This window comes from Dermacentor silvarum, chromosome 1, assembly GCF_013339745.2.
Source record: "Dermacentor silvarum isolate Dsil-2018 chromosome 1, BIME_Dsil_1.4, whole genome shotgun sequence".
NCBI classification, from domain to species: Eukaryota; Metazoa; Arthropoda; class Arachnida; order Ixodida; family Ixodidae; genus Dermacentor; species Dermacentor silvarum.
The window spans coordinates 91,625,596-91,652,094 of NC_051154.1; the positions used below are offsets into that span (position 1 = coordinate 91,625,596).

General features: G+C 46.5%; 1 protein-coding gene across 1 annotated transcript in view; it reads left to right on the forward strand.

Moving 5' to 3' along the window:
- The first annotated feature begins 2,698 nt into the window (after positions 1 to 2,698).
- Positions 2,699 to 26,499, forward strand: part of LOC119432236 (cysteine-rich secretory protein 3) — a 47,718-nt gene continuing 23,917 nt past the window's right edge. Inside the window, exons 1-2 of the mRNA XM_037699487.2 lie at positions 2,699 to 2,892; positions 18,066 to 18,185. Coding sequence (XP_037555415.1) covers positions 18,101 to 18,185 — 85 coding nt within the window. The 5' untranslated portion in view covers positions 2,699 to 2,892; positions 18,066 to 18,100. The remainder of the gene's footprint in view (positions 2,893 to 18,065; positions 18,186 to 26,499) is intronic.

A 26,499-nucleotide genomic window follows, 5' to 3' on the forward strand; every position in this document is an offset into this window, starting at 1 on the left:
CTTTCTTCTGCCTTTAAGGCATGCGTCCGTGGCCTAGTGGTTAGAGCATCGAGCTTCTGTGCCGGGGGTACAGAGTTCGAAACTAACCACGGTAAATGTGTCTTGTTATTATACATATCGCAACGTGCCAAGGTCACATATAGACGGCCATAAACATGCAAGCAGGGGAAGAGCTAAGGAAATTAAAAAAAGACATATTTGAGCTGCATGAGTGAATTACTGTTCTACAATACCAAGAAAAGCCACTCTTACCGTGCGAGCAAGCTTGAAGCCAGAAAAGCCGCAAGAACGAAAGACGGGTGGCAACACCGCCCCTAAAGTTTTCACCTCATCTCGCCGTGACGTCACGGATTTTGACGGCGTGTGATTGGGCCTAGCTAATATTTGATCGGTAAAGATGGGATACATCGTATTCCAAAAGAACCGAGGACTAACTCTAGCAAGTTTCAAGAGCCTTTACTGAGTCGATCGAAACGGCCTAAATACAGAAATATACATATTGAAATCAGTGACGTCACACTGACGTACCGACGCTGGGGTTTCAAGCGAAGTTCATTAAGTTGAAAGTTTAATTTTCATTACTGCTAATCAACCTATTACCGCAAAACTAATGAAAAAAAGTTCTGAAGAAATAATTTGTAAGTTTAAACATGATTTAGTGTCCCATTAATAGTCAACCGCAATAGCGTATACCCTGGTCATTAAGTCTCAATGATCCATGATGGTGGCATTCCGTCGCGCAGTGAGAGCAAGGGGAAGAAGCGGTGTATATATATATATATATATATATATATATATATATATATATATATATATATATATATGTGTGTGTGTGTGTGTGTGTGTGTGTGTGTGTGTGTGTGTGTGTGTGTGTGTGTGTGTGTGTACAGCAGCTCCCGCATGTTTAGCTATATCGCGTGAGAACACTATTATGTGGTCGTACATCGTCCTGAAGGAAATATCGCATTAGACGACTCTTGCAAAGGAGAGTGCTTAGTGCACTTGATAGTACTTCTGGCGGTCTCGCTGATTATCGCCGCTTAAAGGCGTTAAAATGACGCGTGATGGACGCTCGCGCGATATAGCTAAAAATGCGGGAGGTTGTACATTTACAGTAACGCCAACGAGATTGCCTACCTTCATCGCCTATAGGACGCTAATTCTACTGCCAATAACATCACAAGACCGGCACTTTTCCAACCCCCTTTTTTCTTCTGCCCACCTTGTTCTAGAGCAGATCTCCTCATTCTTCCCATTAACTACCGAGTAGCATGTAGGCGAAAATAAGTTGGCTAAACACTCTGCTTTTTCAGTAGAGCGCTCTCTCTCTCTCTCTCTCTCTCTCTCTCTCTCTCTGCCGTAACGCCAACTATATACGGCCGCATAGCCCTGACAAAGCGAACTATGGTTTTAAGTGAAATAAGTTTCTGTGTGGTTAGTGTGGTTAACCATCCATTATTTTGTCGAGCCAACCTCTGCATTACTTAAATAAATATTTTTCCTCCGCCCAAGGCAGCTATTTCGTGCTTTGAGTAGCTTCTCACGAAGGCGTAGTTCAGACAAAAGCTCTTGTTACGCTAATATTTTCTCTGAGTCAAACTCCTTCTTCCCGCTATTTATCTGGCACTATAAAAAAGCTCATTAGATAGGAATTTCATCGTAAAATATACATGCGTTAAACACCTATTTCTTGGTGTATTTCTCGCATCCTTCCCAGTGTCAATTGTCAGACACTTGCACCGGTCACATACAGGAATAGTAAGCGAAACCTGATTCAAATTAAAACAAAAATTGACCACGATACATTGCTCGCATGATTATTCCAAAAAATACGGTTAATAGAGGTTCTAGGAGGTTCGAACGTAACTACCAGCCATTAAGGCATTTTTAATGCTTGTGCGTGTGCGTGTTGTGTGCGTGCGTGCGCTGTCATACGTGTTATACCTTATTAGGGGCGGTGCAAGCACACTCCTCCCTCGCCCCATGCCGACTTTGCTCGGCTACTTGCAAACAGTGCGGGGCCTATCCATCAAATAAACACACCTTGTGGGAGCGCCTTGCAAACGCCATCTTCGAAAAGATCATACTTCCCAAATTACCACACAAACAGCGTCCGGGCAGCTGGGAGGAATGGTCCACTCCCCCACGAGGGTTTAAAAAACTACGGTGGCCGCTTCTGGTGCAGCACGTCAAGAACGTGCTGCACCACAAGCGGCCAGGAGGCGTGAGCCTACCAGGAGGCCCGGACTTGGGCTTTAGTTCCTTCGGTGCTAATAAATGTTATTTCTCTCTCTCTCTCTCTGTCTGTCGGTTCGATCATACCTTGAGCAAAACATGCAAAAGACACTATAGCATTTGTGGGCGATTCGAGAATGAACACCACGTGCCAACTGCGTAGTTTTGCTGCGTTCGCATCCTTATTTGAATGTTTATAATAGTAAAACTAATACACGAAAGTGTGCAGATGGTGGAGTGCAACCGTGTCAATACGTGTACGATCCGCATTTGCCCGAGCCACTGCAAGAGCGCGCTCAATTGTCTCCACTCCGGTCGGCAGCTCCCGAGTCAGTGCTCAATGTTTACCTTCCAGGCTGTCCTGCAAACGCGGCCTTCTTTGAAAGTGCCCGTCGCCGCGCCGCACGCGACCCTCGTCTGGCGACGAGGTGGCTGGCTCCGGCCCTGTAGTGAAGAGACGACGCGCGAAACCCGCGTCCTCTCCTCCACCTCCTCGCTATTTGACTTTCTCTGGCGGCTAACCGCCCGCCTAGCGCGGGTGTTATTTGCCTCGCCGAGCGCCCGAAGAGCACTCCTTGAGCGCATTAGGGCCTTGGCCCCGGGGCAGCAGCGGACCGGCGCCCAGCGCATCCATACGGCGGTATTCCTTTCAAACACGTAAGTGCCACATCCTCGGAGTTCGAGATACCCTCTTCGTCGAGCATTCGGTCAGCTTGAAATGCGCGCACTGTGTGTACCAGCGTGGCTTTACCGTGACTTGTTTCTGTAAGCGGCGCCCATTGCGTCTCGACCACTCGTCATTGAGCTTATATACGCTTGTCATCGACGTTTTCGGCAGAGTCAGCGCTGCCGGCAGCGTTGAAATAACGAAGGACGCTGGGATCACTGCGATGTTGAGCGCTGTCCTTACAACAGGCGTACCATGTCGTTCCTTCTCACCCACTTTTATCGCATGTGTTTTATTGTTAGCTTGAAACGAGAATGCTTATATTATCAGGTAGTCAACAAAGCGACGGATACGAGAGATATTTTTCCAAATACTCCGGAGAACTATGAAGCAATCCGGGAAAGGGAGCAGCAACGACGAAAAGTGTAGTAGAAGGAAAGTAACTGGCTAAAAAGTTCACCACACACGCACAAAAAGGGAAAAGTAATATCGGCCTACAACCTGCGGTAAAGGCAGTCTTTAAGTTAATCAGCTTCTCTAACTATTACGCAGAAATGAGCAACCACAAGACCAAGACGACGACAGGAGAATTACCCCTGGGCGCGCGATGGACGAATTCAGCGTTACGTTAGCTTGCCTAATCAACCACGCTGCTAAGTTATGTCAGCACTTATTGCAACAGCACGATCAATGTCATTCACTGGTATTTTATTTAGCGAAAATCATAGTACCACCGCATAGAAAAAGCAAACAATCATTAGTGTCGCTTTTAAATATACAACTTTTGGCACTATGATACACAGCACTCTTCTCTTGAATAAGAAAGTAAATATTTAATTGTACTATTTATACGGTGACAATATGCACAATTGATACACAGCATCCCCAGGGCTTTCGTAGAGTGTCAAATCCGCCGTGGTTGCTCAGTGGCTATGGTGTTGGGCTGCTGAGCGCGAGGTCGCGTGATGGAATCCCGGCCACGGCGGCAGCATTTAATTCGATGGGGGGCGAAATGCGAAAACACCCGTGTACTTATATTTAGGTGCACGTTAAAGAACCCCAGGTGGTCCAAATTTCCGGAGTCCCCCACTACGGCGTGCCTCATAATCAGAACTGGTTTTGGCACGTAAAACCCCATAATTTTTTTTTTCATACAGTGTCAAGCATAAGCATTGTGCCGGTGTCATACATCGAATTAAGGGAACAGTAGGAATGCTCCATTCATATTGTTGTACTCATGCACACCGTGGTCAGTAACTGGAAACGCCTCCAGTTGAGATCGTAGCATCTGCTGTTCGACTCAGGCAGTGGAAGCTTCGCTATGCATACATACCATAATGCCTCGCTCTTCTACTATTTTATTACCACTATTTTCCCATTCGCAAATGTATTTTGCAGAGCAAAACCTTCAACACGATCTGTACAAGAACAACAACGACAATAACAATAGGTATATGCACAGAATGTGTGCTTTCGCCCGCAACAAACATGCGGTCAAGGAAAAATGCGCGGCTATGTGGAAAATGGTAGGAGACCGGAAAAAAATAACTTCCATCTGTCAACCAAACTATATAGGGTTGTAGCACTATTGATGCAAGGAGGCCGGACCAGTTAACTCTCGTGCGCCCCCTATACCATTCCCCTGATCCTTAGAACTTTTACGTTTAGAATGGTGTACTTAAGCCTTCTCGCGATAGACTTGTCATTGATCAAATGAAAAATTTTCCGATGACTGTTTTTGCCAATCGCATTGCTCTAGGAATAGAAAGAGGGCAAGCGGATCAATTTACGGAGTTACAAATTAAAAGAAACTGGGTAAGAAAAGAAAGGAAAAAAGAGACATAGAAAGGAGACAGTCAATTGAGTTGCGCATGAGCGAACCAAGAGGTCGGTATATATTCACTGAACGCTGCAGCGCATTTAGAAGTCGCGGTTTACACGGGCAGTACCACTCATCGTGCTTGTTCGCGATGAAGCTCAGCCCATAACGAGCAATTACAGCGCTGGATAAGTTATCCGATGGGACAAAGAAATGTATAGTACTTACAGCCCAATTGCGGTATTTGACGTGGATACAAGGAAAGCAGCGATGAACGCCGCCATGGCTGATAGTTTCGCCAACGCTCGCTTTCAATGCAACAACACGGTAAAGTGCGGCAATAGTAGGCACAAACATTTCAAGCAATGAAACATGAATACGGATAGCTAAAAGAAAAGACTGTATGCTCTCAAGCTAAAATTTCAAGTAATTTTCGGCAAGGACGTAATCGCTAACACTAAATTGAATATTTAATGCACTATATATTCGTATTGCACTTTTTCAGGTCGAAAATGCGCATATTACCCATTCGAAATTATATTCGACATCCAGCTTCTCGTTGCGCTTATTTCACCAATTTATTGTATGTATAAAGCTCAGAACCCGCATTAACGGGTTCGATGCACGAGTGGTCCGATGCACGAACCACTCGTGCATCGGAGTGGTTCGTAAGAAAAAAATACTGGTAAATTATGATAGCGAACATATCTACTATAAGCCAACGCGGCCGTCCAATAAGGAACTTAAGAACGGAAGCCTTCGTGAATTCGGCCCCAGATGTTTTCAATGAAAATTCTGCAAACATTTGTGCAATCGAATCTGTGGAACTGCCGAATACAAATCAAAGAACTTCCTTCTTTGATTCGTATTGGAGGTAAGGTTTCGTATTGAATATTACATTTTTATAGCAAATTTTGTGCTGAAATTTTCTAATGACGTACCGATTCAACACAGAGGACTGCGCAAGTTTCAAACTACAGCATCGCGTGTAGACCGTCAACGGTCGAAGTTCTCCTAGAAGTTTAATCGCGCATGATAATACGCAATACGCCTATATTTTTCATGTAACGGTGCAGCAAAAGGTAATAAGCGTTGATCTATGTTGGTGCATACTGCAACAGCAATTACATTCCAAAGTCCTCCGCTCTCCCATCTGGACCAGAAAACGTTCGACCGCACCACGCCTTGCGACATGCACTTCGATATTTTGAGCATTTAACCAAATTAAAAAAGGGACCCCAGCCACCCACGCAAATCCACCAGAGGTACGCTAAGCGCATGCCGAGGCAACCGACGTACTCCATGAAGTAACTCTCGATTATCAGGTATGGCAGATAGCCGACGTAGAAAGTGCACACAAGCGACAGTACAAAGAGCAAAGACGATAAGTCCCTTTCTAGCTTTTGATTGCTGTGTCTTGAGCTCGTAACTTGAATGAAGCGTGGCATACTCGTGTCTGGCAAAGGTTGAGAAGACTTCTTTTTCGCCGACAGCACGTACATCATGAGCACCATGTAAATAACGGTGGTGGCACCTACAGGCACCAACACTGTGGCGATTCCGTTCACGACGCGAGTCGACCAAGGACCCCGCAGCATGCAGTGACTAGTGAACCTGTTTGGTCGAAAGCATCCCCAGTATTCTACCCAGTGCGGAATGGTCAGCGCCCAGGAGACCAACCAGGGCGCGATGCTGAAGACGTGATTCATCCACTTGCGATGCGGGGAGCTGTAGTGCATAACAAGCATGTACTCGTCCACATTTAGGCACACGAGGCAGAAGGCCATTGTCTGCACCGAGGATAGGTACAGGGACCCTGTTATCACACACTCGACGCGGCCAGGTGCTTTACCGCTGAGTTGAAACGCCGGAGTCGTGAACGAAGCAACGCACAGAGTCACCGCCGCGACGCAAGTGCTCGCGAGCAGTCGAGGAGACAAACAGTCTACCGGCATTGGCGACCGGAGAATCAGGGCCACAGCCATAACAGCACTGGCTACAGCACCCACTGACGTGACACCCACGACCACGGCTTGAAACGACAGGTCGAACCAATAGCCGTGGCATCCATCGTATTCCAACGTCGGGGGTGGTGTGCCGAGCGATGATGACCCCGCAGTTGTCGAATTCATGGTGCAGCAGCTACGCTGTTCGCCGGCTCTTCATATAAACAGCAGGTATACGAGGCGGCACACTGCTTGCTGAACTCAGGGCCGACCACGCACCGCACTCTCTGACGGGAGCATTTTTTTTTTGGTCCGAGCGCAGCACTCGGTTCGGGCGCGGTACTGTGCCGGAGAAAGTTTTCGAAGCGCATTCACGACTCGGCGCAGGCAGCCGATGCTAGCTAGCGTGGATAGGACTGAATGCTGCGCCCTCGCCCAAGCGTGCAGATGAGGGCGGCTGCGCGCGACAAGGAACTGCAGCCGCTGAATCAGAAGGATCCATATCTTCTTCCGGCGGAGCTTTCTTGACTCAGAGTGCGGAGGGGGATGTTGTGTCACCTGGTGCGAAAATGCTCGCGATTCTGCGTAGGCGGCTCACGCGCTCCGCGCCGAGATACGTTTTTTTTTTTTTTCGTAGTACGGGTTCCGCGTTGGTCTAATATTATTTACGCGGTACGGGAACGCCGTGACTCAACATCGCTCAGCGCGCGCTCCATGGTGCGTGAAATGAGCGCTATCGGGTGGACGCTAGGACAGGGCGAAATTCCTGCCGTCGCTATGCGAGGCATCCCGTTGCGCACCCGCACTTCCATTCGAACCGCTGCGCGCCCGTCGTATCAACTTCGCACGGTGCTCGAGCATTTCGAAGCTGTCTCGAGGCACGCGGCTCGCAGATTAAAATGGTTGCATTCCATGCGAAGAATGTTAATGAACGTGTCATTCCCAACAGAAATAAAACGGGCCTGCAGAGTTTTAGAATGTCCAGTACAAAACGATGGTTGAAATTTGTTGCCGTTTCACTAGACACATCTGTGCCGTTTCTCTCCCCTTTTGAATTGTGGAATGCCCTCTGCCTACGATAGGGCAGAACTTTTCTTGATATATACGCTCTACTAGGTGACAGCTCATGAACAGTGAAATAAAGCGCGACTCATCTGGATATCAACTGATGCTGAATTTGCCTGCGGGACGGGGACAGTCCACATTCGGTGCGGCCCTTGCCCTCGTGCGCTTCGCGACAGCTTCTACGTCATACACACAGTTTCTCTAGTTTTATACGTTTTGTTCACCGTGGCTTTGATTCATGACTAGCCACTCGGCTGAGCGGTCGAATCGAGCAAGCGGCGACACAGATTGAGCTCTATCAGCTCAAACGGCTCAATGGCCACGGTGAAGCGCGAAATCTCAGACCCGCCAAATGCTCCTTGACATCTTTCTCTAACTGTATCGCTTCTGCAAAAAGAAATAAGAAGGGCAGGGTCTTCGAGTTCATGGCCGACGTCGCCGACGTAGACCAATTTTTCTTCAGTGACGTCAGCACTAGGAGTTTCTTTCCTTCGCAAAAAGAAAAAGAAATGCTCAAGTATGATTAAGTGCGCACAAACAACCCTTATGAAATGCAGGAAGGAATTCAAGGGAAGCATCAGTATACGCTTCTGGATAAATTAAAGAGAGAAAAGCGGCCAATGAAGCAGCTGTATGTAAAAAATAACTAACTGCGCGTCACGGAAAATCGTAAACTGCAGTCAAATTTCGTAACGAAATATTTCCATTTTTCCTTATCATGCCACGCGCCGACAGTCCGCACCCGTCCTTAGCGACAGCCCTCCTGCGAGCGAACCAATGACGAAGGGCGAAGAGCATGGAAAATGAAATTGTAACAATATAGGGCCCCTGGTAAAGCACCTTTTGTATCGAGACCGTAAACGACAGTATTATCTAGTCAATAATTCTCGTGAATTATGTCTGAGGCTTTGTCTCAGAGAAAATTTCTCGCATATCGACTCCCCCACGCGGAAAATGGTGACACAGTCCGTCTTGACGCTTTCTTAATACCATTCGGTGTCAAACGGGCAAATGAAAATGCACGACTTCCTGAGGTAGTATTACATGCTGCATAAGTAGTTTGAGTATTTCCACTATCGTTGCAGAAATTCGGGCAGATTTTTAGCTACCGCTAATTGTCAAAGTATGCGATACCATGCTAATAAGTTTGAGAGGGAGATCCGCCGTGGTGGCGTAATGGTTTTGGTGTTATGCTGCTAAGCCCGAGGTTACGGGATCGAATCCCTGCCGCGGCGGCCGCATTTCGATGGGGTTGAAATGCAAAAACACCCGTGCACTGGATGCACGTTAAAGAACCCCAGGTGGTCAAAATTAACCCGGTGTCCCCCACTACGGTGGGCCTCATAATCATATCGTGGTTTTGGCACGTAAAACATTACATTTAAGTTTGAGAGGGACATATTTTTGTATAGGTGCAATGACGTACGCGCGGTATACGTACGTGCGTCACAGGCGACACAATAATGGTTCCAAAAATTGAACAATGGGGGAAAAAAAAAGCTCAGAACGAGAAAATCAGTGTAACGTAAGTTCGTGAAAAAAAAAATAAAAGAATAAACGAAATAGCGTCAGAGTACATGTGTGGGCGTGGATATGCTTGGATATTCACCATAAAAGAGAAATTGTAGCAAAACCTTCACAAATCAGAAGAAAAAATGGACACAAAAGAATATCAGCGGACGATAAACGCACAGGGCTAACGGTGATAAACAAGCGCAGGTTTTCACGATCTGTTGCAAAAACAACTTCATCGGGAAGACCCTTCCATTAAGATATGTCATGAGGCAGATCAAATAAATTCAAGGCGCCTGTCTTTTCGGGTATGCGTTTGAAGCTAAGATGATTATGTAATCGTGATATGCGTGGGGTTTTGCAAGCGCTAGCAGGCATGGTCTATCGGTTATGAACGCATTTGTGAAGTAGACACAGCACAGTGCTTGTGCGATGAGTTTCCAAAGACTGCAATGACATGTCAAGCTTAATTCGGGCTATGCTAGAATTAGTTACGGTCATAGTTTCGGGCAATATACCAGGCAACTAAGTAATCCTAAGACGCTCCCCTGGAATATACTATAGTATCACATCACATCTATAGATGTGACGTCAGTAATAGGAGAAGGACAGTTGTTAACAACAGTAAAATGACAGCGAAGTGATAAGTTCTGAAGCCGTGGAAGTGTTAGTCAGCAAATAGTTATAGGGCGGACAATTTAGAAATAAGACGGCAGTGTGCCACACGATCAAATGCTCTTAAGAAGTCGAGAAAGACGGAATCTGTTTGCTGGCTCTTATTCATATTAAAATATACGTCAGTCATGGAATGTAGTAATTGAGTTTCGGAGAGAGGGCTTTCCTAAAACCATTTCGTTTAATAAAAATGTCGCAGTTTCGCCCGAAAGGCGAAGCATCGATTGCGATAGCAAATTGGTAGAGAGCTATTCGGAGTAGGGATAGTAGTTTTATCGGCTGCATAAACTTGGACACATTCGCTTTCTAACTGAATTGACAAGCGTGGTGTCATCGCGCACAAGCAAACATGAATAGATCACGCTGAATGACCACAGACAACGACTGTCAAAACGCTGGCGCAGCCGCTGCAGCGGGCGAAGAATCGTGCGGTCTATCGCTTTAACGGAAACTGAGCGGCGAATGCACAGCGCATACGAAGGTCAGAGCCGTGTGGAGATAAGAAACGGTGCGGGCGACCGCCACCACAGCCAGTGCAAGCGTATTTGTTGGCAGAGTAGAAGCTGCTCCCCCCCCCCCTCCCTCCCGCGCTGCCTTCCCGCTTTTTTGCTTTCGCGTGGGAGATTGCGTTGCCAGTTCCCCTTGCGCTCGGTTGCAAGATACGCATTTGGTGCCGTAGCACAGCGTCGCCCCGCCTCCCTCCCCCCCATACCCCCACGGCCTTTCGCGCGACGGTCACGTTTGCTTTCCGCCGTGCGGTGGCTCTCCTTGATAGCGCGCGTCCCCCGCGCGCTTTCACTCGCGCATACAGCGCGCGGCGACGATATTATCGCCCTTGGAATCTATACGGAACCTCACGGCGACGCCGACGGCGACGCCGACGGCAGAAATCCGGTTGAAGTGTTCATATAATTGCTATCGCAATAAAAACTTATCAATTTCAAGGTGACTGTAAATATGCGGTGGAATTATGTGCTCGAGTAATCTGCATGAAAGATATGTCAAAAATATCGGATGGTAGTTTTAAGGCGCATGTTTATTGCCATTTTTTAAATGCAAACAACATTTATTAGGAGAGACAGCGCGAAAAAAAAAAAAAAACGAGAGAAGAAAGACGAACAGGCGCTGTCTTGTCTTGGTTTTTTTTTTTTTTTTCTTTCTTTTTTTGTGCTATTTCCCCGTAATGAAACCATACCACCAAGCTCAAGATCAGACACGTTTAAAGTAAACAACCCTTCGCAATCTTCCAGTCAGCAGGTAATACACCACACAATTAAGGCTCCTTCAAGACGTGGTAAAATGATACTTGCAGTAGACACCATTTTTTAAGAGCTTAGTGTTACTTTCATCCATACGGATGATATTTTGAAATTCTTAGTGAGGGAGGAAATACCTTCAATTTTGATATCGATTAGTGCCCATAAATGGATATTCACATTCCAGAACAACTGTAACATTGAAAATCTTTCCCGGTGAAAACATATTTGACAGGACGTATTAGGCGCTAAAGACCATTCCACGTCTAAAAGATGCAGTTGGTTATCGTTGAGCAAGAAAATGTCGTTATGTATTACAGAGGCCGGTGTAGACAACTCTTTTTAGCTAGCTAACTACGTTGTTTATACGTCCGGTCGATCTTCAGGACTGAGCAGAGCGATGATCTGTGTTCGAAGAGACCTGCCGTCAGTATTATTAAGTGCTGCAGCGTCATACATCCCAGAAAACGTAGCATGTGAAGTTTGGTTTGGCCGAGTAAATATCGCTATAGTCAGTGTTTATCTACAGCCTTCTACAAATATTTCACTTTCCACATTGACGGGCCTCTTTCATAATTACACAAAAGATGTAATATGTTGCGGAGATTTCAATGCACACCATGTCATGTGGGGAAGCGCCTACTGTGACCGTCGCGGAAATGAGCTACAAAAGGCCATTCAAAAGAGTGGTCTTTGTTGAATGACGGCTCAGTGACCTTCCTACGGGGTTCTAACTACTCCAGCTGCCGGGACCTCACGCTCTAGAAACGATATTGCATGTGGAGCAACATGGAGAACAGACATTAAACAAGGGGTAGTGATCATTTTTCCTACACTACACGTTAAATTAAACAGGAAAGAGACTGTAAACTTACGCTTACTGCAAACACACAGTTATCCTATAGCCCGGCCGTCTTACGCCACTGTTACCCGAGCTTATACCCGACTGATGCGTGTAACGCGTGCGGACACAGAGCAACGTTGCGACACATGCTCTGGGAATGTGCCGGCAACAACGGTACCGAAACCGCCGCCGTTCGCGACGCGCCCATAACGGCAGGCGTTACCAGATTAAAGGAAGCCGTCGGAAGCCGTTAAGGAAGATTCCCGCCGTCGCCCCGGCTGCGGGGGCCGCCGGGAATCTTCTACGTCGGCGTCGCCGCCGCTGGGAGGCGGCCCTGAAAAGTTCGGAGCTGGAAGACGAGTGCTAAGCCGTCCGGCAAGCCGAAGATGCCGCCCGAGTCCAAGGACTTCGAGCCGACACCTGAGGCCACTAAAGCCAAACTGCCGGCTCTTTCAATAAAGTTTTTTTTTTTCCTTCGTCTATCCTAATACGGCAACCTAGACTCCGATTTTCGACTTATTGGCGCTCTGCAAAGATAATGAATTGGCAGACATTTCGATATCATGTTACAAGTCAAGCTGATGATGTCAGTGATACAGACAGTCTATTATCGCTTATAGAAGACAAATTATACTTTATTCACAATTTGTTAAGATTCCTGATGGCTACGCTGGTGTAGACTCTGAATACGAGAGGCTCAGATCAATACGCCGCAGAGCTGAGAGAAAATATCGACGCACAGGCCTTCTTGAAGTTTACCGAGAATGCCATAAGATCGTATGGGTCGGCAGCTGGAGCGACTATAGGTACAAAGCGCTGAATCTACTTTACACCTGAATCAAAATTATGGAATGTTCTGCGCTCTTTAAGTGGACCAGTAACGCACCAACAACCGAGCTTTAGTTCAGAAAGTACCGGAAACAACTGCTGCAAACGAGTTTTGTCAGCTTTTTACACGCCCAACTGCAGCAGTAAACACATCTGAATGCAGTAACACTGTCGAAGAGGTCAAAGCATCGATCAATTTTTCTATCAGCAGTGATCATCATGACCTAGATCAGCCGTTTTCACTAGAAGAATTAAAGAACGTACTTGTATCGTGCCGCCAAAAGACAGCAGCTGGACCTGACGGAGTCGCATATGCTGCCCGGAAAAACTTGTGTCGTGTAGCCGCAAATACTTTATTAAAATTACTGAATGATGCGTGGATATCGCAATGTCTTCCTCCTTCTTGGAAAATTACACGAGTGGTTCCGATACTAGAACTGGGTAAAACTCCTTTATCGTTAGATTCTTTCCACCCTGTCAGCCTGACAAGTTGCCTTTGTAAACTTATGGAAAAGATGATTGATGCTAGGCTTCAATGGTGGACAAAATGCACCACCGCACTGCCCGAAAATACGGCGGGCTTCCGCAGGCGCCGGTGTACGATGGATGCTATTTTAGATCTTGTTACATACGTAGATCATGAGAGGAGCTGTGGAAGAGTCACCATTGCAGCGTTTCTAGACATAAAGCGTGCATTTGACACAGCCAGCCACACTCACGTACTGCATGGGTTAATTCAGTTGGGCATAGTTGGCCGAACACTGAGATGGATTGCGGAATTCTTAAGAGACAGGAAAATCTATACTGAAACTACTGATGGCAACAGCACAGAGCATAAAGTGAATCAAGGCGTTCCACAAGGTAGTGGAACTGTGTCATGGCTGAATTACCTCATATCTTGCCTGCTACCTTGAATTATTCACTATATGCAGACGACTTTTGCATATGGGCATCTGACTTGAGTTCTCAAGCCGTTCAGCAAAAGTTACAAGCTGGCCTAACAATGATTAATAATATTTTGAGAAGTAGAGGTATGATTATTTCACTTGAGAAAACTACTGTACTTCCTTCTACAAGGAAATGCCTCAAGAGATTCCAGATCGTGCTAGACTCTCAGCGTTTGCAACTTGTGCGACAAGTTATTGGGTATTATTATAGACAGACGGCTATCATGGGCTCCCCAAATAAAAGCATTAGAGGAGAAAGTCAACTCCCTAATCAACATTCTTCGGCGACTTGTTGGAGTGAGATGGGGTAGTTCAACCTCTTCTTTATTACGCATTCACTCGGCGATCATTAGACAAAGAATAGCATACTCTGCCCCTCTACTACATGGAATATCTCGTAATCTAGAGGAAACAATTCAAAGATTAATGGCCAGAAGCCTTCGCATATGTTTTGGCGTTTCCCGTGCATCTGCCAGTGCTTTGGTAATTGCTGAGTCCCGCCAACCAACTTTTCATGCGCTAAGATTTACGGAAACTTGTCGTCACTTTTTTCGTTTGGCAACACAACACGCTAATCATCCACTATGCCAATACCTTCAAGGTAGAACCACTGCACGCATACATGATGAAATACGGCGGTGCAAAAACTTACTACCTGCTTACGAATACACTGACCTGCAGGTGCAACTCATCCCCCATGGTGACTTGAAATTCCAGAAATAGTCACTTGAATTCCTGGAGTAGGCCGTAAATGTGATATGCCCGTAGTTGCGATAAAGAAATTAACTTTATCACATCTTTACACTAAGTACGTAGATCGCATTCACGTATATACCGATGGATCATGTTGGAAACAAAGCTCTACATCAGCGTTTTATACACCTACATACCAGAGCTCATAATCTTTGCCAATTTACAACTTCTACAACGGCAGAACTTTACGCAATACGTTCTGCGTTACGTTACATATGTCAGCATTCAGGACCTCTTCGCTGGGTAGTTCTGAGTGATTCGCAAGCCTCATTGCTGAGCTTAAATGAAATCAGCTTAAGAAAAACAAACAGCACATTGACATACGAAATACAGAAGACATACACCCTAGCGAAAGATCTACAACACGACATAACTTTCCAGTGGATTCCAAGTAACTGTGAAATCATAGGAAATGTAATGGCTGACCACATGTCACATGCAGCTCATCAAAAGAATGAATTATCACCAGTTCCTCTAGCAACGAGTGATGCGCGTTGTTTAGTGAACAAACTATGCGGTAAATTGTCCAAGGAAACTTGGTTCATAAATGATGCGCAGAACTCTCAATTATATAATATTGATCCGAGAATAGAATTCAATATTACGTTTAAAATTAACCGATCGGTTGAAACAACAGTACATAGGCTTCGGCTAGGCACTGCCTATACTAAAAGCTTCCTGTATAGGATAAGAAAAACTAACAGTGCTACATGCTCATGTGAAGAGGCTGAAGAAGACATAGAACCTCTTCTTCTACACTGTAAAAAACATGATGCTCCTCTTAAGAAGCTTTCGGAAAAACTACATGTCTTGGATAGACGGCCACTATCCTTAGGAAAAATTTTGGGTCCTTGGCCGACAGAAAACCTTCAAAACATCGCTGAGCGCGCCTTAGTGCAATTTTTGAGGAATCAAAAATATCACAAAAATACTAAGTCAGACAACAGTTATTGCTGGCATTGTTATTATTAACAGACTCTTAATTACATGTTTATTGTGTCTTCGTGTTCATGTAGCGTTTGTGTCTGCGTCCAAGCCTGCTGTATTTAGAGCGCGGTATTCAAGAGGGACCTAATTCGCAAGTGCCCAACATCTTCTTTGTGAACATCTTGGTTTTGTGAACATTTATGCTTTGTGAACTCGTGTTGCGTGTGAACACTTTGGTTTTGTGAGTATTTATGCTATGTGAACTCTTCTGTTGAGCGAACATTTATTTATATTGCAGTTAATACTTGGTACGTGAATGTTCGTCCATGTGCTTATTAGTCCAGTTTTGTGATAGTTGCCAACTTTCCGACGACAACTATCGTGTAAGAAAGAGGAGTAGCCGGCGCCACATATAGGCCCACCAACCTCTCCTTAAATACATTTAATTAAAAAAATGTCGTCACTGTGATTGGGTGCTATCGCTTATTTATTTATTTATTAAATCTATCTATCTATCTATCTATCTATCTATCTATCTATCTATCTATCTATCTATCTATCTATCTATCTATCTATCTACCTATCTATCTATCTAGCCGCCTACGTCTTGGTGCTCTCATGGTCGTTTCATTAATTTGGTATGTACTAAAATTGGTAGACAAGAGCGTATGACGGATATAAATGATAGGTCTTGACATGAATGTTATGGCATGCGTGTCATGTAGGTCATAAAATAGCCGCCTACGTCTAGGTGCTCTCATGGTCGTTTCGTTAGCTTGGTAGGCTTCCCGCCCACTGCTTCGCCTAACATCGATTCCCACAGGGCATGGTATCTGCCGGCTTTTTATTTATTTATTTATTTATTTATTTATTTATTTATTTATTTATTTATTTATTTATTTATTTATTTATTTATTTATTTATTTATTTATTTATTAACGTCATGTACATTGTGGCACTGAAATGCTCTGACAAAAAAGAAAAAGCTCCTTGGTCGAAAGAGAAATAGAAGATAAATATTAAACACTGAAATTTGGGGCGTTTTTTAAATGTCGCATTTCGGATAATGCTTGAAACAAAATTTTGGCACTTTATAAATGTTTTATATAATCACACTTTCTGTGTAGTGTTAGACAACCTTTCTTTCGTTCATTCCAGAATATTTTTGTCATCAAGACGCGTGATATCGTGATGATGGGATGTACAGGTGAGGAGGGCGAAATTCGCGTATAGCGCTTCCAGTTACATTGAGCAACAGGGTTCTAATAAAGTGCAGTTTTCCGCTGTCTGCCTCGTTATGTGTGATTGAATTTCTTGTTTTTGTTCCTTGAGAACGCTTTTTATGTACAGAATTCTTTATGCGCTGAATAGCCACGTCTTACCTTGTATGGCAGCAAGGCTTGTTGGTACATAAACACGAAGAAATCATGGAAACACACAGTACTACCTTCTACTACTGACCCAGTAATTATTGCGCGCATAACGTTCTCATAAATAAAGCGATGAAATAAAGTATACCGGGGCACAATGAATGTGGTGCCATTCACAGCTATCTATGCACACGCGTATGTAAGACCAGAGCCATAAATAACATATGTAAGCTAGAGGCGTTAAATGGGAGGACACACACACACGCACACACCACGCGCGCGCGCGCGCGCGCGCGTACGCACGCGATCACAGACACAAACAATGCTTTTCACAACATCGAAAACGAAATCACAATGCCTATTTAAATGTGTTTCATAGTTACACAAAAAAATTGGAGGACGCTTAAGCTTCGCCTTTAAGAGTGGAACGCGATAGCGTTATCGGGCTCCGTTCGCACCAAATTTTTCTTTATAAGTAGGCTTCACTGCAACGCACAACGTGAGAAAGCCAGCTTACAAAGACCAAGCTTACGCTAATCCCGTTAAAGTCGGCTTCACTTTTAAACACAAATGCATTGCTGGGAATACATTTTTACAGGAGCAATTTAAGCCGTCTTGTATCAAAATGTGACGGCCCTTTTATTATTTTAATAATTGTTTGATGTTGCCCCGAGGCGCGCACGTGTCCAAAATTTAAAAAGGCTCGGTTTTCAACATTCCCCTCAATGTTGCCTAGAACCAAAGTACAGCGAAACACCATCAGAACTAGAGGACGCTTAAGCTTCGCCTTTAAGAGTGGAACGCGATAGCATTCAAAGATCCTTGGCTGCTTATCAGGCTTTTTTCTCGTATATTCAAATTACAATCCGACGCTATCGCGCCTGTAGGTTGTGGGTAAGTCGTACGTTACGATTTTTCTAACGGAGTTTATTTTTAGAAATTCAATTTTTGTTCACTATAACGCCTTGCGCTACGCGGAGGGCCTGCGTGGTCGGGGTGGTTCGGGATGATGATGTTCGGCATTATTTCCACCAGATGCCGATGCTTAACGCCGAAGCCGATGCCGGATTTTCTGCGACATGGGACCCTTAATGCTATCGCGTTAAAATAAAGTGTGCGTGCACGAGCCTAATCACTAAGCATAAACCGATTCTCCGCTTCGGAGATTCTGTAATGTGCCCTGTGCAATCTAATCGAGTTTTTTTTTTCTTCTTACCGCAGAGGTTTCAGCACTCAGCCAAAAGTACTATCTTGAAATGCAAAACATGTTGACAGAATGGACATCTCTATGGCTGCTTTTATTAGGATGTTGTTGCGGAGGAAATATCCCTACATTGCCAAGTAAGTCGACACAATGACCACATTTCTAGATACGTCAGGTCAAGTGGGGTCCATGAAGAGGTTGAAACATCTGCATGTGTCCTAGTACAAGAAAAAAAAAACGAGAACACCTAAGCACTTATGAGTTGTGAATGCGAAAGCATTAATGTCCAATTGAATGCTGCTAAGCGGTCCTTCGAGTTTTGCGCTGTGAGTCATGTTTTCGGGTTTTGATGTGGGGTATATGTTATCGATTTTTTCGATTTAATTGGTGCGGGTCATTTTTTTAACTTTTTTTTTACAGCTTCTACTACGTTCGCGCCGTACTACGTGGTCGAGTACCTTAAGCACATCAAATTGCAACACAGGGGCAGTGCGCATGCACACGTTCTGCTATGGCTGAATGCGGCGCCTCATGAAGAACTCAGCCCACACATGCAAGCCTCGACGTAGCAGAGCGTGCAAAGCGGAAAACTTGCTGCCACGATAGCGCGCCAGGTGTTCCGTGAGGGACGAGGGCACCGCCGCGATGTGCCTCTGCCTCTTCGCTCGTTTTGCTGCGTTCTTCCGCTCCCTTTCTTTGTCTGCGGTGTACTGGCGAGGACGGCCACGTTTCGCTACTGCCAAGGTTGCGGCCGCCGACGATGTAGATGCTTTAGACTTCATAGACGAGGCAACCTAAAGTTTGCCCGCTAGGCACCAGCGCCGAATGCTCCCCTAGCGGACGGATGGAAGTGTCAAAGGTCGTCGCAGTGCCAGCGCGCGCCCGTGTTCTGTACGGCGCGAGTGCTCGTGCGCGTTGTTTTCGCGATGGCAAACGCGACCTCATCAACCAGGAAAGGTGGCAAGCAATACTACTATGTTGTTGATTGCCACAACAGCCTCAAAAACACGAAAGGTCGAAAGCCGCCCGTGAAGTTCTACAAATTTCCGGGGAAGTGGTACGAGAAGTACAGACGACAAGCACCATGATAACTGCAGTGCGCCGAGTCAAGTAAGCCACATACTTTCGCATTCGCCTGCAATATCACGGTCGCTCGATAAAAACGCATTAGTACGTAATATGCCTGTATTTAGCGCACGACCGTTTTAGTCGTGTTGCGTAGTTGAATCGTACACTGACATCCGCCGTGTTAGCTTAGCGGTAAATGCATACGTGGTGCGCCGCTAAGCTCGACGACGCGAGCTCGATTCTTGGCCACGGCGGCCGCATTTCGATTGGGGCGAAATGCAACAACACCCTCGTTACCGTGTACTTTGATTTTTGTGCACGTTAAAGAACCCCCGGTGGTCAAAATTATTCTTGAGACCCCCCATTACAGCGTGCCTCATAATGATTTCTTGGCTTTGGCACGTAAAACCATTTAATTTAATTGATTGTACGTGCGTTAACTCGCGATCTGGAAGGACGAGCTCACAAGAATTATATCCCTTTTCCAAACGCTGCGACTTAAATTGCTAGTTGCGCAGGCAATGAAAAGGGCCGCGCACTACTTGTCTTTTTACACGCCCAACTGCAGCAGTAAACACATCTGAATTTAATGCAAGCCGCGATCGTCGCGTGCGTCCCCAGGCAGCACACAAGCAATGGTCCAAGCATGGCCCAATTCTGGCAGAAATTGGTACCAGTCATTAACCAATGCTGGTATATTGGCAAAGTGCAACCCAATCCAAGGCTGGCCCCGAGTTGAAATCAAGATAGGCCGGATATTATATATGCCAATGCAGCAGCCATTGTTCTGCTAGCGTAGTACCAGCGATGAGCCATTTCGTTGCCATTATTAATGCCAGCTTTCGGCCAATCCCCCTTGCATGATGAATATTGTAAATAAGCTGGCTCTGGACATTGCAGCCATTATTACCGCGAGCCTGTTGCTAGTGGCATTGTCCCCAAACTGGCTAGTATATTGATTGTCGCTAGGAAAACGCAAGAATCAGAAGTCCTCTACGCATGCAAATAATAATAAAAATACTGAAATACAATTTTGTAACAGTTTATTTAGAAAAGCATGAACAGGCATTTCCCGTCCACCTAAATGGGTGGCGTTGGGTTGTATTAAAACAGTTTATTTGCAAGCAAGTGCCAAAGAGTCATCTCTCGTGAACCTATAGGTGGATGACGGTGGATTATAGGCAGAGCCCTGAGGATAGGAATTAGGCAAGGTGGTGAGGACGGTGGGCTGGCCAGGGCTTTCAGGGCAGGGAGCTGACGTGGGTAGGCTGGTTGGTCAGCGCTCTGATGGCGGCGGGTTGGTCAGGCCCCTGAGGACCGCGATAATGCAGTGGTTTCATTGCATATACTGCCACCTCCCACAGCGACTTCCCCCTTGTTTGGAGGAGATGCTTGCGCTGGAAAATAAAAACAAATATTATCAGAGTTGACGAAATGACAAATGCATGTGGCAATGTTTTCATGGTGACAAATCATAATATTGCAAAAAAAAATAGAATTGAAGCTAAACATTTCGACACAATAACCTGTATGGTTGGGAAAATAATTAGGACTTTGAGAGTGACTCCAACCAAAAAGAGAATTTATTAGCCCGACGTTTCGGAGCCCATTCGGCTCCTTCTTCAGGGGGTATTCTTAGGAGGTGGCGGTGTGCAGCTTTTAGAAAGGTCCTTCGTAAAAAAATAAAGGAGGGGGGAGACAGCGGAAGGTGGGGAGACACTTCACAGGGCACCTTTTCTTGACAGACGGAAAAGGCGTAAGGGTGGGGTGGCGTCGGCGTTGCTGGCGGGGTCGGTAAGCGGCAGATCGGAAAGCAGCTGCTCAAGACGTGCGCGTTATGTTTGTTGTTTGGCCATGCTTTCCAGGTTCACAATATCCAAGCATACATTAAGGTAATTGCCACCTTGCACATTCTACCTGTTTCACTCTTCCTGCCAAGAATCTTCGTTTCGTGTAGTAGCCGGCCATCAGTGTGAACTTACTTTAGCTGCGGCAGAGAGCATTCCCATAATACAAACTCATCGTATTGGCAAATCAACTTGCGTGAAGCTCCTCTTCAAAGGGGATAGCCTACCAACGTATGTAAAGGTCGGCCATTTTCGGCATACTGTACGACCTTTCGTGCCCAAGCCCTTACAGTGTCGCAATTGTCAGAGAATTGGACACGTGAGTGCTGTGTGTAAGAACCCAGGCATATGCTCACGTTGTTCTGAGTCACATAGCTCCGACACTTGTCGCACGATGGACTTCAAGTGCTCCAACTGCAAGGGTGCGCACGATGCGACTTCGAAAGATTGCCCGTTCCAGAAAAATGAACAGAATTAAGATCTTGAGGCAGATGGTTAGAGACCATTCGACGCATAAAGAAGCCGCAACCAAAGTGCGACGCTGAGGCCGACATTCCCGGCACCGCAAGTCAAGAAAACACTGTGATAGTTCTAAGGAAGTGCACAATCCGGAGAAGGCTGTTCGTCAACCGCTGACCTCGTGCATTACCAACGCAGATGAGAGAAGAACGCCCACCATTGATAACTCAAAGGAAGCATGGCCACCTTTACCGAAGCCATGCCAACTCGCAGAATCACGAGACACGAATCGTCCGACAACTACGAATGGCCCGACAGCAGGCCCTGCAGCAGTCCGCGCAGAAGGCCAGGACTTGCAAGTGATCGCCATGCTGAAGTCACTCATGAATGTGATGCGTGCGTTACTGACGAACCTAAACACCCCGAATGCTCGCAGGGCACTGCAGGTACTGGACGCCATGAATCCAGTACTTGCTTAGCATCATGGCTCATTCACCGCTGTCGTTCCGTAAAGATGTCAAGGAAGCATCGCTTTTTCAGTGGAATGCTCGAGGCCTCAGATCAAGAATTTCGGATTTCCGAACTTTCATTTTTGCGAACAAGTTTCCCATCATCGTCGTCTGCGAACCAAACCTTCAAACTACGATCCGGCTATCGGGCTATGAAGCTTTCTGATCCGCGTCGTGTAATGTCCTCAGCAAGGTCGTCGTTCATGTTCGGTGTGAACTCACTTACGTACTACATTCAGTTGTGCCTCACGACGACGACCAATACGTGTGTTTAACTGTAAAAAACAAAGAAACTTACATTTACTCTTGTCGCTGCATATATTTCTCCAACCAGTCGTTTTGACACGCAACCACTGGGTGCTTTGTTATCCGCGACACCTGGCCCTTGGATCCTTAGTGGAGATTTTAACGCACACCACCCGCTCTGGAGGAGTGTGAAGATGGACTCCAAGGGAAGAAAACTAGTTGCATTTGCCTCGGACCAAGAGCTTTGTTGTCTCAATGACGGCAGCCCGACATATTTACGGGGACTAACCTACAGCAGCTGTCTGGACTTGACTTTCGTCTCTCAGTGTCTTCGAAGCAGTATAAAGTGGTTCTCAGACATAGAAACCCATGAAAGTGATCACGTTCCTACCTATTTGAAGATCAAGGGAGTGGCCAAGTCTCTATCTACTGCTCTCTGTAGAACAGACTGGACGAAGTTCAGATCGCTTATGGAAGACGAATGTCAAGGCCACCAATCATTTCTGGAGAATCAGATTAGAAATGCACTGCAAGAGGTTATATTCACTACAAAGTATAATGAATATGAAGGCGAATTGGAAAGGCTTCGAGCGATTCACTGACGCGCGGAAAGAAGATACAGGCGCACTAAATGTATTCATGATCTGAGGGAGGCGAGGCGGATCCAAAAGAAAATCCAGCGCCGCATCGATACGCTACAATCTCAGAAGTGGAAATCCTTTTGCGAGTCCTTGGATCCTCGAAAGACTCTGTCCCACATGTAGAGAACTCTGCGTGGCCTACAATCGTCTCCGCAACAGCGCCACCCTTTTAAGTCTCTTGCCCTGCATCAAGGACGACGTGAGATCGACGTTGCTGAGGATTTCTGCGCAAGAATCGCTGGCTTGCCATCACAACCTTTATCATTAGCACGTGATGTTGCGGCATCCGAGGACTCATCGCATGGATCTCTTGTTCTCTATGGAGGAGCTCGAAGCTGCGCTGGCGACTTGTAGGAAGTCATCATCGCCTGGGCCCGACGGAGTCACATACAAGGCACATGGAAACCTTGGCCACAAAGCCCGCAGTGTACTCTTGGATAGATACAACGAATCCTGGCGCGAAGGATTGATTCCTTGTGAGTGGAAAGTCAGCCGCCTAATACCTTTCCTTAAGAGCTCTAAATCTCCATTAGACTTGGCATCGTACCGTCCCATCGCTCTTGCCAGTTGCGTTGGGAAACTAATGGAAAGGATGGTGTTGACGCGTCTTGAATGGTATTTGGAACATAATGAGGTATATCCGAATGCAACGGCGGGCTTCCGGCGCGGTAGGTCATCGGTCGATAACGTGCTTGATTTGGTAACATCTATTCAACACTAAAAGAGCATGAAACGTTTAACGGTGGCGATGTTTCTTGATGTGAAAGGCGCATATGATAATGTAGCGCACCAAGCAATCCTCGATGCTTTGATCGATGTGGGCATTGGTGGCCGTGCACTGCGCTGGATTCACAGCTATTTGGAGTATAAATCCTTCTTCGTACTTACAGAAGATGGAATGACATCCCACCATGTCACCAGCAAAGGTGTGCCACAAGGCGGAGTGTTAAGCCCCACGCTCTTCAACGTAGCACTGCTAGGCTTTGTTGGATCATTGCCAAGGACGGTCCATATATCCATCTATGCAGATGATATCTGCATCTGGGCGGCTGGCGTAACTCGTCCGCAGATACGAGCGAGACTGCAGAAGGCGGTCACGCTAACGTCGTCTTATCTGCGTATGAAAGGCCTAGAATTATCCTCCGAAAAATGCCGATTAGTCGCATTTACGCGAAAAATAATGACTGCATATGTTATACGCATAAATGGACAAGTAATTGCTTACGAAACAAAACACCGCTTCCTTAGAGTCATCATCGATCGTGATTTGTCTTGGACGCCACATATTTCATATATGAAAAAGAGATTGACTGCAATAGCACATGTATTCAAATTTGTCGGCGGAAAGTCTTGGGGTGCATCTGTGCAATCAATGCTACAGCTATACCATGCATTATTTATGGGCTTCCTAAGATACAGCCTGCCCGTGCTGGGAAGCACCAGTAAAACGAACCTTCGAACACTCCAGAGTATGCAAGCCCAAGTTCTACGGACGCGCCTCGGCCTCCCTAAGTGTGCATCCACAGCGGCCACAATTGCCATAGCACGTGACCACCCTGTATCAACGTACTTTGCAGTCGACGCTCTAAGAGTGCACATTAGACATGTCGCAAGGACGCCCTTTCACCATCTTGCTTGCCTGCCAACAACTAGGCCGCATACGAGTTTAAGCCGCTTCCTGACTATACACGAAGCATCGCTACCATCGAATTACGTCCTTGCAGCATGGCCTTCCTTGCCACTGTGGTCTCTGTATTCACCTCGAATATGCCTCACCATTCCAGGCGTAAAGAAGAAGGCACAAATGCCGTCAGCAGCATTGAAGCAGGCAGCATTATTGCTACTACATGAGGTCCACAGGGACCGCTTACATGTTTACACAGATGGGTCGGTCATGCACTCCAGTTCAGCAGCTGCAGTATTTTTCCTAGCAAAATCTACAGTAATAAAATTCCGGACATCGCACTTGACATCGACGACGGCTGTCGAACTTCGACCAGGAACCGCCACAGAAATGGTCTATCTTCTGCGATTCCAAGGCCGCCCTCCAGAGTTTGCTCTCTGCACTACGCCGTGGACCCCACGAACGACTTGTCGCGGACACACACAAAATTTACCATGAGGCAGTTGACAAAGGGCATGACATCGTCTTTCAATGGCTGCCAAGTCACTGTGGTATCTTTGGAAACGAGCAAGCGGACGCAGCCGCTCGATCTTCACATACCAGTAAGCGGGCCTACGCGGCCCTCCTGGATTATCTGGAGGATACAAACCTGTGTCAGCGGCTCTAAACCGCGCCTCTTCATGACTTATCGCTCGGCTGTGTTCGGCTGCGCTTTCCTTTTTTTTTTCTCTCTTTCTCTCTCCTCTCTTCACTACTCTGTTTGTCCTTACCCCCTCCCCCGTACAGCGCTGTTGAGGTGCCCTCTCACGAGAGGCAGTTACGGTGCTGTACTTTTCTCTTCTCCTTCTATTTTTATAATCACTCACACACACATACCAGTACCGATTGCGTCGCTATCCCTATGTCCAGAACAGACGCAGCACGAAAGCTCCGTGCGCTTGCTCGCGAGCTTACGTTAGCCCACTGGAATTCAACGGACTTTAAAAACCAGCGCCTCTGTTCCCTGGATCCTAATCTGAAGCTCCACCTTCCACATGGCTTCCCACGACGGGAGGTAACTCTCATTTGTCGCCTAAGACTTGGAGTAGCTTTTACCAACGCGTACTCCTACCTTATCGGAATGGCCACAAGTCAAGATTGCGAAATTCTTGCGGGTGCAAAGAGACGATAGCACATCTTCTGTGTAATTGTCGTCGTTTTAGTGCACAAAGGAAAGTCCTCAGAACCACGCTCGACAAGATAGACAGCCGTCCCCTTACGGAAGCCAGAATTCTTGGTCCCTGGTCCCAGCCGACGTCGGAACGAACTGCTTTAAAAGCACTAGTGCGCTTTTTAAAAGAAACAGGACTTCGTGAAAAACTATCGAATTGTGCAGACTGATGTGTTTTTTTTTTTTCTTTTTAATGGATGGATGGAAGAAGAAGCAACGAGAACGCGGGTCAATATCTGCTCCTCCTGCTTCTCTACATGATTACGGTCGAAATATTGCTTTAATATTGAAGATGTCGGCACCAATCGACGCCTAAAGTCACAGGGATTGCGCCGACACCAAGTTTTCAACGGTGCGTGGAAATTTTCCCAATCTTTGGAGGACTTTTCTGTGCGACCACCGGCTGAGGCTCGGCGGGCGAGCTCTGCGCGGCGACGCTCACTCAAGCCGCGATGTCTACGGCTATGCAAATCACCGTTGAGGGTGAGGATATCTCTCCCGACGAAGTCAGTGAAAGTGCTGGGTGGATCACGGCATTATACAAGCGGAAATCCATCAGCAAGAACCCGATCGAGCAGGGCGGCCGAGCCCCCGACACGCCACGTAGCGGGAACAAAAGACCGGCTCCGGCGAGTGTTAAGAAACGGCTCACCACTGCTTCCAGACTACCTCCACTACCGAAAGAGCACGTTCGAGTCATAATCCGTCCCCGTGGAGGACCTGACATCAGGAAGATGGGCCACCTCAGAGTTGCCCAGGCCCTCACTACCGCCACTAGACTTACGGAGGCGGATACGGCAGAGGATATCATATGTCCGAACATGGTGCAAAACATATTGGTGGCAAG